Genomic DNA, 14,303 nt, shown 5'->3' with positions numbered 1-14,303 from the left:
AGATCACACCATTCCAATCATAGCCAAGAATCAGCATAGCCTTCATATTGGTGGGGGTCTGCTGAACTGTTGTTTTTCGTGATGACGCCACTCGTCCAATTGGTTCATAAAATCTGGCCCAGGTCTCATTGATTGTAATGATACGCCTTAAGGAGACCTCTCCTTCGCGCTCATAGCGCTGCAAGAGAGTACAAGAAGCGTCATATTGCTGCCATTTCTGCATGCCTGTTAAATCATGCAGAACTCATTTTGAGGCAATTTTCCGCATTTTGAGGTGGTCCTTCAGGATGTGAACCACAGTCGAAGGTGCCAATCCTGTGTCTTGCGCTAACTCACGAATCATTAAGTTTCGATCCGTCTCCACTAACGTGGACACAGTCTGTACATGTTCGTCACTTACTGGTTGGTGACCAGATCGAGACATGTCCCACACACTTTCGCGTCCTTGCCTGAAGACTCTAACTCACCTTGCTACCATTCAATAAGGTAACGCAGCAGCACCTCAAGGCTCTTGCAGTCCTTGATGACATTGCCGTGCTGTGCGACCTCTAGCACATTGAATTTTTAGCCAGCTTCTCTGTTCCTCCTTCGAAAACATTGTGATTGTATTCTGCGACTGCTTGCTCACAACTGCTCGTCTTATTGTTGTCACTGTGGACGGACATGGAGGAGGGAGGGCGAGTTCATTAGCTCTGAGGGAGGCGAGGCATGTAAGCAACCTGTGGTATAAACTATATTACCTGGCTTCTTTGCATGGCATCGCTACAACATAGTTGCCACTACTAAAAAATCAACCCATGTACATCTTGATTAAACAACTTTTAACACTATATCACTTCGGAATATAAAGTAATATACAGGATGAATCAAAAGTCTGGAACCATATAAATATCTTCCATATGCTTGATTTTCGATTACTATAGGTGTCACCAGTATTTGTAAGACCAAATGCTCTACCAGTGACATATTCTATTCTAGTCCTCAGCTATCTCAAAAGTCGCCATTTTGGATGCAACTTTGAAATTTTAAATGGAAAGGGGGTCGTTTAAGTACTCAAAATCATGTGAAATTTTCTTAAAAAAACAATCGTGCAATCTATTTTGAGATATCTCTAATCGTTTTCAAGTTATTTGAAGATAACTATCATAATGATGCAAACCATAATTACTGCATCTACAGATATTTTGTAATATGTTACAGTACTAAGGAGGCTTTGGAAAAGGTATTTTTATACAATCCTGGTAATTAACTTTTCCTGCTTTAGTTGCGTTTATGACAGATTTATATGTTTAATACATAATATTTTATATATATTCTACAGAGCACACAAAACCTTAACATCTTCACTTACTGTAAAGCCAAGCACAATGTCTCGTCTTCTCTCACCGCAAGACATTACAGCCTATTGGACAAGATTTCGGGAGATATTTTCTCCCCAACAGGAAAAGCTTTGGGATGGCTTGTTGTTTGGGCTACAGAGATATCACCGCATTCTGGAAGGTAAGATTCAATGGAAAATATAATTTTCAAATTTCATTTTAAATCTTAACTGGAAATTGGTGAAAAATAACCGTAGCTTCTCTTATTAAAGGTATGTTCAAACAGTAAATTTACCAGTGGAAATTGGCAGTATTTGTCAGAGCAAACATACAAGTACTTGGATGTTGACTTAATTTCAGTGCCATTGAAAGGTTGTGTTATTTAATTGCGGAACATCCATCTCTTTCTGAAGAGCAATTCGCAATAATTCTGAATACTTATATTTAATAGTGTAAACCTAATTTGAACACAATTTACATAAAAATTGTAGCTAATTTCTAAAAGCATATAGGTATTAGAATATATTACCATCACTACCACTGCCATCACCATCACCAAAGATCTAGCCTACTAATATTACTGTTAATACTTACCATTGCCTCTTTTACTACTGCCATGACTAGTACCACTCTCACCACCACTTGGATAATGAATTGCAGAAATCCCACATGTCCATTTGAGTAAATTTTTCAGGAGGCATAAAAAACTTATTACTTTCAAAAGCATTTGGTATTTTGAAGTAACTATATTTTTATTAAAGTATAATAATACGTTCCAGTGTTAGACATATATGAACTTCAATTTTTTTCTTTGGCACTGTATTTTCTGAACGTAAAAAAAAGAAAGAAAGAAAGAAAGAAAGAAAGAAAGAAAGAAAGAAATCTGAATTGCTTGGACATGGGAGGTTTCTGCAATTCAGGATTAGTAACAGTCATTTTATTATTTTAAAACAGACTTGCAGAGCTGGGCGCCAATTGTAGCATTGCGTCACTCATCGGGATATGTCACTCATTCCTTCTTTCCACCCCCGCTTCATTGACTTGATAGGGGAGGGGATTTGTATTCAGTATCTGTGTTAAGTGATTGCGTACCGGTCACAGTGATGTCATTCAACGCCAGTGGACTGTGGACGGGGGAACCAACGCTTTCCCCATGCGTTTCACTCCTCTCTCACCAGTTCTGTATCCCTGCTTTAAAATAATTTTTAGTTAAAGAAGACACATGTTTTTATTTTATAAAAAAACTTTGAATGTATATTTAAGGCAATAAATTGAAAAAAGAACACAAACAAAAAAATGGAAAATTATATGAATACCAAATTTAATTCTTCAAATTCCTTTAATACCGTAGAAAAAAACAAGGAAAAGCAAACAAAATATTTTTTTTTTTTTTTAGTTTCTAAAAGATTCCATATGCCCTGAATTTGTGGTGTTTGTGCAATTTCTTTCAAGTCACTGTAACGTATTGCTGCTGTGAAATGTGGACTGAACACTGGACGTGTGAGATTTCTGTACAACTTGAAAGGTCTATGTATAAATACTCGTATTACAACCATCTGAAAATAAGAATTTGAGAAAAATTTTGACTTTTGAGGTTCCTGCAAGTCATAATTCAATTAAACTTTAATTGGCAGCTGAATTGATAACATATAGTAATATTACCTGTACTTACCTTGACTTACATCATAATTCAAAGCATTATGCATCACTAAAAACAGAACTATAATGTATTAAAATTGTTCAGTAATATTACATTTAATTTGAAAGTATTTTTATATAATCTTTCAGATTACGAATTTTAACGAAAATAACATGTTCTTTTATTTTTAGCACAATTGAGGATCGTTTTTGCAAAACTTGCTAACTGAAAAAACTAAATTTTCAGGAGAGACAAAACACTGTAGTAAGAAAATTTTGTTGTAACTCTCACATAGCAGAAAGCAGGTTTTGGAAAAACGATCACATTTTGGCACACTACAATGAAGAGCAATAATCATATTTTACTAAGACGCCTTTAACATCATGTAGAGGCCTGCCTTATGTTAACGAATCCATCAAAATCTCGATTTTGCAAATTTTGCAGTTAGCAAGTTTTGCAAAAACGGTCCTCAATTGAAAAGTTTTTTTATTTATTATTCGGATTTTAATACGATTTTAGTACAATTGTCATTTGAACAATGGAATGGACATTTTGATCCAATTAGGTACCGGTAATGTAATTAAATATCTGTCAATTGCTACTGTTCTAGAACTCTGTTTTGTATTGCCTTTGTTGAGAAACTCTTGTTTTTTTTTTCTTTTCAGATCGCCATAACATGAATATAGAAACAGAAAAGTTGAGAAAACAAAATGCAGAGCTAAGACGACTGTTGCAACCCTACATTCAGTATTCTGTAAGTAGTGTGAATAGTATGCACTGGCCACTCTGTCACTCCTGCTTTTCTCAATTTCTCTTCTAAGATAAAAGTCTGTACATTCACATTTACATCATAGTTTTTGTTATGTAGATTTCATAAATTTATTTTGTGATAAAAGTATCTTAAATTTAACAATAAAAAGATCATAGAATATATATTATTTATACTTCCAACTGCCTATTGCTCAATATGCTCTGTCTCTGTGGCAGCCTGTTAATACAGGGAGCTGTTATCTTTTAGATAAATAAATAAAATAAATGTCATATATTTTCATTAGCTATGTACTAAAGTCCATATTGTGGGTCCCTATCACCACGGCATGGCACGTCCTCAGGTTGCGGATAGAGGAGACGGCCTCCTTATATGGAGGGTAGCTGCGAATATATTGAATTAGCAGTCTTGGACAGCCGATAAGGGGTGGTCCTCCAGCTTGGGGGTTGGTCGAAGGGCTAACAACCCATCACCATAAAAAAACAGCATGTTACGAAACCAAACAATAAGCCTTGGAATGGGACTGATTCTCCGGCATGAACACAGCAAAGGAATAAGGTATCAAGCAGAATTAATACAAGAGGGTCGAAGCACATTGTCTAGCGAAATTTATAAGCTTGTACTTGCTATCTGGGAAAAGGAAATTGCACCAGAACAATGGAAGGAGTCCATAATCATATCTATTTTTAAGAAGGGGGACGAGACTAACTGTAGTAATTTTCGAGAAATATCACTTTTGTTGGGGTCTTACAAAATTTTGTCGAATATCCTTTTGAGAAGATTAACTCCATATGTTGTTGTTGTTTTCTAATGCCAGGCGTTTGACAATAAAGTCACTTGACCTCTTGCACTCCAATATTTTTCAAAGATATTATCATGACCAGCCACTGAAGCACAGATTTTGAGGTGTTCCGAATCCATTTTTTGGTTTGAGTTGCACAATGGACAGTTAGGGGACTGATATATTCCAATTCTATGCAGGTGTTTGGCCAAACAATCATGGCCTGTTGCCAATCTAAATGCAGCTACAGACGATTTTCGTTGTAAATCGGGAATTAACTGTGGATTTTGATGCAGAGAGTTCCATTTTTTCCCTTGGGATTGTGTTATCAAATTTTGTTTGTTGAAGTCTAAGTATGTAGATTTAATAAATCTTTTTACAGAGTAATACGTAGATTTAGTAACAGGTTTGTAAGTAGCAGTGCTGCCCTTCTTTGCTAAAGCATCCGCATTCTCGTTTCCCAGGATTCCACAATGGGATGGTATCCATTGGAATACAATTCTTTTATTGAGTGATATTAATTGAGAGAGCATGTTAGTTATTTCTGCTGTTTGAGATGAAGGTGTGTGTTTAGAGACTATTGATAGAATAGCTGCTTTGGAGTCTGACAATATAACTGCATTCCTAAATTTACTGATGTGGCATAGAAGATTCCTGAGACTTTCACTTATTGCAATGATTTCTCCATCAAAACTTGTTGTTCCATACCAAAGAGATCTATAAAGTGAGAAGAGACAGCACGTAACACCTGCACCGGCACCTTGTTCTCTGGAGATCAAGGATCCGTCAGTGTATAAATGAAGCCAGTTTTGTGGAGGATATCTAATATTAATTGTCTCTAAAGACAATTGTTTTAGTATTTCAGTGTTTACTTCTGATTTCAGTATTTCTTCTGTTAAATTGAGATTATATTCTATATTTAATAGAGTTAAAGGGTTTGGTTTAATTTGTAGGTTTTCTTTTAAATTCGGGATATTGATTTTGTTTTAATTCTTGAACAATGGATATGAAACTTTTTTGAGTTTTCAATCTACAGAGAGGACTGTATGAATGCCAATTGTTTCCTGGTAATCTGATAAGTTTTTCATATTGAATCAGTGCTTTTTCTTCTATGGTCATTTTGATGCTGTTAATATTAGTGAGGAATCTCATAGAATCTATTGGAGTTGTTTTGATTCCACCAGTAATGAGTCTGAGAGCTTGGTTTTGAACATATTCTATTTCGTTTATGAAAGGTGAAGTAATTAAAATTTCTCCGCAGTATGTCAGCACTGGCTGTATAAACATTTTGTATGTAGTGTTCAAAGTATTCCTAGAGCATCCCCATTTCTTTCCTGCTAGTCTTTTTAGAAGGGAGAATCTTTTACGAGCTTTTTCAGAAATGTATTTCAAATGGTTGCTCCATGTTAACTTACTATCGAAAATAACTCCAAGATATTTGGATTCATAAGTCCTTGGAAGGTGTTGGCCATTGTATTGGATATTGAATTCTCTTTCTTTTTTACCAAGTGAAAATATTTGGTAGTTACTTTTGCTTAAATTGAGCGTCATCAAATTTGATGCATTCCATTCATGTAGTTGATTTAGAGCTTTAAGAGCAGAATTTTGAATTTTGTCTCTATGTCTGTAAGATCCGGAAGTCCACAAAACTATATCATCTGCAAATAGTGCTGTTTTCATGTTTGATTCCTCTAGGAGGGAGGGTAAGTCATTTATATAAATATTGAATAAAGTTGTGCTGAGGACAGCGCCCTGAGGTAGACCTCGATATGTTTGTCTGTAACTAGAAAGTGAGTTATTGAATTTAGTGGCAATGAATCGTTGACTAAGGAATTCTGATATCCATCTGAACATATTGCTGGAGATACCTAATTTCTGGAGTTTTAGTAATAATTTATTTCTCCAAACAGAGTCATATGCTAGCTGAAAGTCAATAAATATTGCCAAGGTATCTTCTTTCTTGTTAAAACTGTCTTTTATTTCTTGGCCGAGGCGTATGACTTGTTCATTGGTAGAGTGTAGTTGTCGAAAGCCGGCTTGTCTTGGTGATAAAAGATTTTGGGATTCTAAATATCAAGTTAATCTGTTGGAGATCATGGACTCCATGGTTTTTGCTATCATGCTTAATAGTGCTATTGGTCGATAACTATTAACATCATGAGCAGGTTTCCCTTTTTTGTGAATTGGTACAATGATTGCTTTTTTCCAAGCTGCAGGAACTGAGGTGTTCCATGATAAATTGAAAATGGATAAAAGTACAGACTTGGCTTTTTCCCCCAGATGTTTCAAAAATTCGGAATGAATGTTATCGGGGCCAGGAGATTTCTTGGTTTTTAAATTTTGTAAAGCTAGAGTTAATTCTTTGGAAGTAAAATTTTGATGAAATATTTCAGGTTTTGTACTAGTAATATTGTTTTTATTATTTTTATGTAATTCTCTTTTGATAAATTTGTCAGTTTTTTTGGTATTGGGATGTAATCTGTGAGAGTTTGAGTAGTGTTTATTAAATGCGTTTGCTATATCTCTACTATCTGTTAGTGTTTTGTTATTATGGATAATAGGTTGGCTAGTATTTTCCTGTGTATTGGAAATATTCTTCAGAAAGTTATATGTTTTAGCACTATCGGTTCTGTAATTAACATTTTCAATAAATTTATTGAAACATTTCTTTTTTGCTGTTATGATTGCTTTTTTAAGAATGGCAGTCTTCTTCCTCCAATCTTGAGTATCTTCTGGTGTTTTGCTATGTTCTGCTTTGGTTCTTGCTTTATCTCTATCTTGTTTCAATAAATTCAGGTTTTCTGTCCAGAATGGGGTGTATTTTTTTGGTTTGCCTCGTGGAATGTGCTTTTTGGCAATTTTAAGAATAGATTCACAGAAATATTTGTTCAATCTATCTGAGTTTGTATTTTCCATTAGTGGTGTGTTGACCTTGAGGTGTTCGTCGAGTTCTGTTGTAAATAGTTTCCAATTCGCTTTCTTAAAGTTCCATGTTGTTTTGTTATTGTAGGGTTCTTTTCTTCGGTTTTGGTGGAGATGAATAGAAGCAATGATGACTCTATGGCCAGATCCAGGGTCTTCAATTATTTTTTTCTTGGTTTCGTGATGTATATCTGATGTTACTAGTAATAAGTCTGGATTTGTACCAGAACCAGAATAATGAATGAAAGTAGGGGGATCTTCTTTTCTGTAGACAAGTTCTGCGGTTGTAGTATTTAGGAGGTACATGATCATTTTTCCAGGTTGGTTTACATTATCGTAGCCCCAAAGTTGGGAGTGGGCGTTAAAGTCACCAAATATGATAGTTTTAGGTTGTATATCAAACAAAGTTAGATCAAGGGGATTATTAGGTGGGTTATAGGCACTGTAGATTTTGAAATGTTGTTGATTTTTCCATACTTCAATTTTTATTAGTTCTAATTTGTCTTGATTATCCATTTCTTTTATGATTTGAAAATTTGTAATTAATTTCTTTGATGTACCTGCGAGAATTCCACTACTGATCTGTCTACCTTTGGGTAACAGTTTCATATTAAAACCTTTAAAATTAAAATATTTTAATTGGTCAGCATTAAGGTTTGCTTCTTGAATAAGGAAGATATCTATATTATTATCTGAGAGTATATTGGCTAGTTCAGTCTTCTTGGCTGATGTTATACCGCCAGCATTCCATTGTAAGATGTTTAGTTGATTCTGTACCATTAAAGTAGTCCCCGCCCGGAGATCCGATTGGGGGACTATTTTACCTCCGGATAATTTAACCTTAATGGTACTCATTTCATATTGGAGTGAAAAATGGCAAGTTGTAGCCGATTTAAGTGAACACCATATTTTAACGTTTTGGTAGCTACTTCATTCACACACAACCCCCAGAATGTCTGGAGGACCACACCTGCTGTTGGTCGACGGGTCCATTGGACCTAGCTGGGAGATCTTGTTGATCACCAGCTTTCCCTCCTTAAGCCACTGGAGGACGATTTTAGTGCCATAGCAGGTCAGCACTAGGAACAGAAAAGTAGAAAGAGGAGGAAGGAAAGGGAAATGAACCCCTAGGCCTCGAATGCTCTAATGCCGTCAGGGTCGAAGAAAGGAAGAGTTCAGTCAGAGGACTGGATAGGAAAGGGTAAAGAGGGAATTAGGTATTGGTTAGAGGAAAATTATACCAAATTCAGTCATTAACTCATCAAGCTGACCAATGCTAATTGATGAGTAGCCCCTCTCTTTAGTTCAGCTTGTAAAATTATGCTTACTAACAGCTGCACCACGGGAAGGTAGGGATGGGACATTGGGTATTTGTCCAGGTTGGTTCCTTAAAGCCTTCAATGGGAAGGATTAATGGCTCTCCCCCCTGTATCCGACAGATACCCTTTTTCAGCCTTAACTCTATATGTAGATGAAATTATTGAGGATCATCAGTGTGGTTTTAGGCATAATAGATCAGATCTTTTATACTCGACAGATATTGGAGAAAAATGGGAGTATAAGGGTACAGTATATCATTATTCATGGATTTAGAAAAGGTATATGACTCGGTTAAGAGAGAAGTTTTATATAATATTCTTATTGAATTTGGTATTCCTAAGAAACTAGTTCGATTAATTAAAATGTATCTCAGTGAAACTTACAGCAGAGTTCGTATAGGCCAGTTTCTATCTGATGCTTTTCCAATTCACCATGGGCTAAAGCAAGGAGATGCACTATCACCTTTACTTTTTAATTTCGCTCTAGAATATGCCATTAGGAAAATTCAGGATAACGGAGAGGGTTTGGAATTGAACAGGTTACATCAGCTTCTTGTCAATGCAGATGACGTGAATATATTAGGAGAAAATCCACAAACGATTAGGGAAAACACGGAAATTCTACTTGAAGCAAGTAAAGCGATAGGTTTGGAAGTAAATCCCGAAAAGACAAAGTATATGATTATGTCTTGTGACCAGAATATTGTACGAAATGGAACTATAAAAATTGGAGATTTATCCTTCGAAGAGGTGGAAAAATTCAAATATCTTGGAGCAACAGTAACAAATACAAATGGCACTCGGGAGGAAATTAAACACAGAATAAATATGGGAAATGTGTGTTATTACTCGGTTGAGAAGCTTTTGTCATCTAGTCTGCTGTCAAAAAATCTGAACGCTAGAATTTATAAAACAGTTATATTACCGGTTGTTCTGTATTGTTGTGAAACTTATACTCTCACTTTGAGAGAGGAACAGAGATTAAGGGTGTTTGAGAATAAGGTGATCAGGGGCTAAGAGGGATGAAGTTACAGGAGAATGGAGAAAGTTACACAACACAGAACTGCACGCATTGTATTCTTCATCTGACATAATTAGGAACATTAAATCCAGACATTTGAGATGGGCAGGGCATGTAGCATGTATGGGCGAATCCAGAAATGCATATAGAGTGTTAGTTGGGAGGCTGGAGGGAATAAGACCTTTGGGGAAGCCGAGACTTAGATGGGAGGATAATATTAAAATTAATTTGAGGGCGGTGGGATATGATGGTAAGGACTGGATTAATCTTGCTTAAGATAGGGACCGATGGTGGGCTTATGTGAGGGCGGCAATGAACCTCCGGGTTCCTTAAAAGCCATAAGTAAGTATGTACTAAAGTAATGAAAAATGAACAATTTCTTTGATACAAATAGTGGTCCGTCCTCTTCCTTAATTTTATATTATTAAATCTATGCTGTCATGGTGGTCTAGTGGCTAGAGCACTGGACTTATAAGCTAGTGGACCTAGGTTCAATTCCTGGTGCACCTTCGATTTATAAATTTTGTTGTGCTAGCCCATGATCCAGGTAATACCAGGGGTTTCCTCCAGGAGCTCCAGTTCTTCTATGACATCCCAACAAATCTCCATCATCAACTCTCTTTGCGGGTGTTACATAGATCAGCCTCCTATGGAGCACCCTGGACAGCAACTCTGTCAGTAAATTGGTCTGCATAACTGGCTTCATATGGGTGAAACAGTCAAGTATCCATCATAGGTTAAAAAAAAGAATATATATATATATAGTTAAATCTTATTGTCTAGCACTTCATATGTTGCGAACATCTAAATATAAGCTTTCAGTTTTTTACATGTACGTCAGTTTGAGAAGCTCGATGACTGATTCTTACTGTAGGTCTAATGAAAACCTTTCAATTTTATCGTAACACAACAAGAGTTCTGTATTTTGTTCAGATTGGATGAAAATAATCTGTTCATTCTAATTTATCAGAGTAGGATCCCGATACTACTATGATTTAAAATCATCCTTCCTCAAGTGAGGTTGACCACTGGGATCCGGAATTAACAAACATAAAAGATAAAGGGAAATGAAACGGGCAAAATATGGATTACATTTGTACATTAAAACAAAAATTTACATGTTAATATATAGATGATAGTGTAAAATTTGAAGAGAGGCCTTCAGAATTTCCATTACAATCTTCTGAATCTCATAAAAGGGAATTTTAAAAGATTTAAGAATATTACATGTAAATTTTGGTAAACAATCAAACAGCTTATATTATCAATGTTGACTCTTTCTTTGCATACTATATAAGTACTAATCTCTCTTAATTTGTAAATATAATGGAAGGTATTAAAGTGGATTTGATTAAATAACATATGTCAGCTTTAGTAAGAATAGTAATGTTTCAGTGTTAATGTTTCATAACAGTCCCCTATGGAACATTGTGAAAGTACAGTATATTTTGCTAGTTTGAAAATGGTAATGAACAGCATCATGGCATGGATTAAATACTGTATTAAGTCGTTGAAATGAAACCTAGCAATTGCTAATAGAAAGAAATTAAACTTAGTGCCACAATTTTTAACACACAAATGATTTACAATAGATTTCTTGTAATGAAGGGCTTCAAACCAGACGTGACTATTCCACAATTCACAAAAGTTAAGTTCCTTATCTTAATCAGTCCTGTGGCAAGTATGAATAACTGATCCGTTAACTGCTGAAGGCTGCAGTTTTGAGATTAAGTTTGGTAACATATGGATTTAACCGTTCACAGCAGTTGAACTTAAACTGTGAATATCTGCGAAATTGTTTAATGTGGATTGGTTATGTCTGGTTTGAAACCCTTCATATTGTGTTAGATTTACGTTTACATTTTAAATACAAGCATGTGAAATTCAGTAAATTTCTGTTCATTTGCACTGGTGATTTGCAGTCTATGTCATAATCACTTTTTCTGTATTCCTCAGGAAAATGAATCTAAATTATTAGCATCACGAAAACATTTGCCACCCCTTGCCAGAAATGCAGGGCACAGAAGAGCAGAATGAAATTCATAACAGCATCTACCAGAAGTTTGGAACAATAGAGCATCAGAGCTTGAAATTCAGTCCGTCCATACACTTGTATGAAAAAAAGAAAAAAATCTGTACTACGCAATTAGTAAATAAAATTTTTATACACACTTCAGTATTAATTATTATCCCTAGAAAAATAACTGAAACTCCGAGGCTTTGCATGAAGTTTATGAGTTGTTATATGAGTATATTAAGTGAACTGACTCAGTCTCCCTCATATGTTAAAATCACTGGACAGTAATGTTCTTGATGCAGACTGTAACACTGCTATCAGGTCCTGTTTGTCTATTTCTATATAGTCCTATATTGTAGTTTGGAATGGAAAACAGTTTTTGGTTGAAGATGAATAATATAACATTATTGTTGTAAAAACTGTACAAGAAGTTATTTGTCTCTGTTAACTGTTGGCATTCCAAGTAACCATTTGAAGAGGATGTGAACGTATTTTAGAAATGTTTTTAGTCATAATTTATGCAGTTGTTATCTTGACTAATTTCTTGAAATGCAGTTGAAGTTTCAGCAGAGATACTAAAGATAGATGATAATGAGTGAAATATAGCCATGAGTTTATCAATGTTTGATGAATTAAATTGGAGTAATTGCAACTGTAATATTTAATTTGTTAATTGTCTTTTTAACTGAGATACTATATGTGACTACTGTTCCCCCTCCCATTTTCGGTAGCAATAATTAATCAGTTCAGGGCTCTCCAAAGCTGTGATATTAGGTACCGTATCATAAGAAAGCATATCATACAGAAATCTAACTGGAATATAAATTAACCTAGTAAATTGTCCACTTTTTCATTTGAACCTGCAAATTTCCACTCAAAACCCTCTAAATTTCTGTATAAAACATTCAGATTTGCCGCCGACTGCTGTCCAACTTTACCGCAGTGAGGAATCTAAAACCGCCAGATTTAGCGAGAAATCACTGACATTGGCGACCCTGCGTATTAGTATGTCCAACTCTAGCAACACTGAATCCGCTACGGAGCTGTCAAAATTCCGCTGCTGTTGTGGATACATATTGTGATGAGGGGCAAAATCTATAGAAAAACAAATGATATTTATTAGGGAAATTTCAGAGAAAATATATAAATTTGAGCTTCTGAAATTACTTATTTTTTTCTATTCTGCTAAATTTAGGGAGGATTTTGATTATCGTCGCTGAAATCTCAAACTCCGCTACAGCTGGGCACCCTGACAGTAATGAAATATCGAGAATACTGTATATTATCGATATTTTATTGTGATTCTTTTGAAAAGATGTCGCTAGTGGCCAGAATTAATCGAAAATCTGTATCGATACTACTAGTGCAACCCGTTGCACCATCTACTGGTAAAAATCAAATTTTATGAGTTTGTCTTGCCGTAAGTGATTGTTGTTGTGATACGAAGATTTTTTATTTTAAGCGATTGGTGTGCATTATTGCTCAATTTATTGGTAAGTCCTGCTTAATGTAATTAATATAATATTTGTAACGTATTTAAACTGTTATAACTGAGGCTGTTTTCAGTAATTACTGCATATTTCGGGGATTATCGTACAGATCCATGTAGCCGGTTGTAGATGGCTGGCAATGACAAGATGTGCGTTTACCAACAATTTTAATCAATAATCGGTATCATTACAAAATCTTATTCAATTAGCTCATTGTATTCTTATCGCTGTAAAATGGTAACTTACTTTCTGATAAACTGTTTATATTTGCAGTTGTTACTACGATATAAACAGTACCGGTACGTAATTTTTGTTCATTCACTAAATGCTATTTGCAATAGACAGGTAACTTGCGTTGTATGTATGAAATGTACACATTTATATTTATGAGATGAAATTGACACTTTCTGTCAGAAAAATTTGTAGTTTTGTTGTGGAACGTGATGGATACCTCTATTTCATAGTTGGTAGTTCTTCATTTGGTATTTGGCAAGTATCAAATAAAGAGGTTATTTGATAAGGAAAATAGTCGCTGTCAGAAGATATTACTTTTATTAATAAATATGAGATTAAAGTTAAGTTTATAACTTGTTTACGGTTATCATATTAAAATAAATTTATTGAACTGCATATCAGGCAGCAACCAAGTAGGCCTAGCACATTTTAAATATCGTTAGAAAAAATATTACCTAAAATACCGGTATGCAAGTCTTGTTCGGTGCCTGCTGTATCATTACATTTCACATTTAAATTGATATCACTTCATTTATATCTAATCAAATAGTGTGTTTGCACATTTACAATCTGATGAGATGAACTTTCACTTGCACTTAGCCCATCAAGTAAGCAAAATTCGAGCTATTATCCTGCGAATGCAAAGGCCCTGCAGGGAATTTCGGACTTTTTTAAACTTCATAAGTAGATAGACACAGAGGCGAAATACCTCGGAATTTTATAAAATCTTTGTAGATTATCAAAGTTCCATGTACTCTTGAGCTAGGTAATTGATGTTTGAAAGATAACGAT

The 14,303-nt window shown here is 35.0% G+C and overlaps 2 protein-coding genes across 4 annotated transcripts in view; both read left to right on the top strand.

The window, feature by feature from the left end:
• Positions 1–11,942, top strand: part of LOC138716471 (dynein regulatory complex protein 1) — a 39,610-nt gene extending 27,668 nt beyond the window's left edge. For both annotated transcript variants that reach the window (XM_069849589.1, XM_069849590.1), the window contains exons 13-15: positions 1,322–1,500; positions 3,624–3,712; positions 11,727–11,942. In XM_069849589.1, coding sequence (XP_069705690.1) covers positions 1,322–1,500; positions 3,624–3,712; positions 11,727–11,807 — 349 coding nt within the window. In that variant the 3' untranslated portion in view covers positions 11,808–11,942. The remainder of the gene's footprint in view (positions 1–1,321; positions 1,501–3,623; positions 3,713–11,726) is intronic.
• Positions 11,943–13,166: 1,224 nt separating this feature from the next.
• Positions 13,167–14,303, top strand: part of LOC138716475 (zinc finger protein 385D-like) — a 93,810-nt gene continuing 92,673 nt past the window's right edge. The window contains exon 1 of one of the 2 annotated variants that reach the window (XM_069849598.1): positions 13,167–13,280. The gene's annotated coding sequence lies outside the window, so the exon portion shown is untranslated. The remainder of the gene's footprint in view (positions 13,281–14,303) is intronic. The other variant, XM_069849600.1, reaches the window with a different exon arrangement.

The sequence above is a fragment of the Periplaneta americana genome, chromosome 16 (assembly GCF_040183065.1).
Source record: "Periplaneta americana isolate PAMFEO1 chromosome 16, P.americana_PAMFEO1_priV1, whole genome shotgun sequence".
Lineage (NCBI taxonomy): Eukaryota > Metazoa > Arthropoda > Insecta > Blattodea > Blattidae > Periplaneta > Periplaneta americana.
This window is presented reverse-complemented; position numbering and strand designations above follow the sequence as displayed.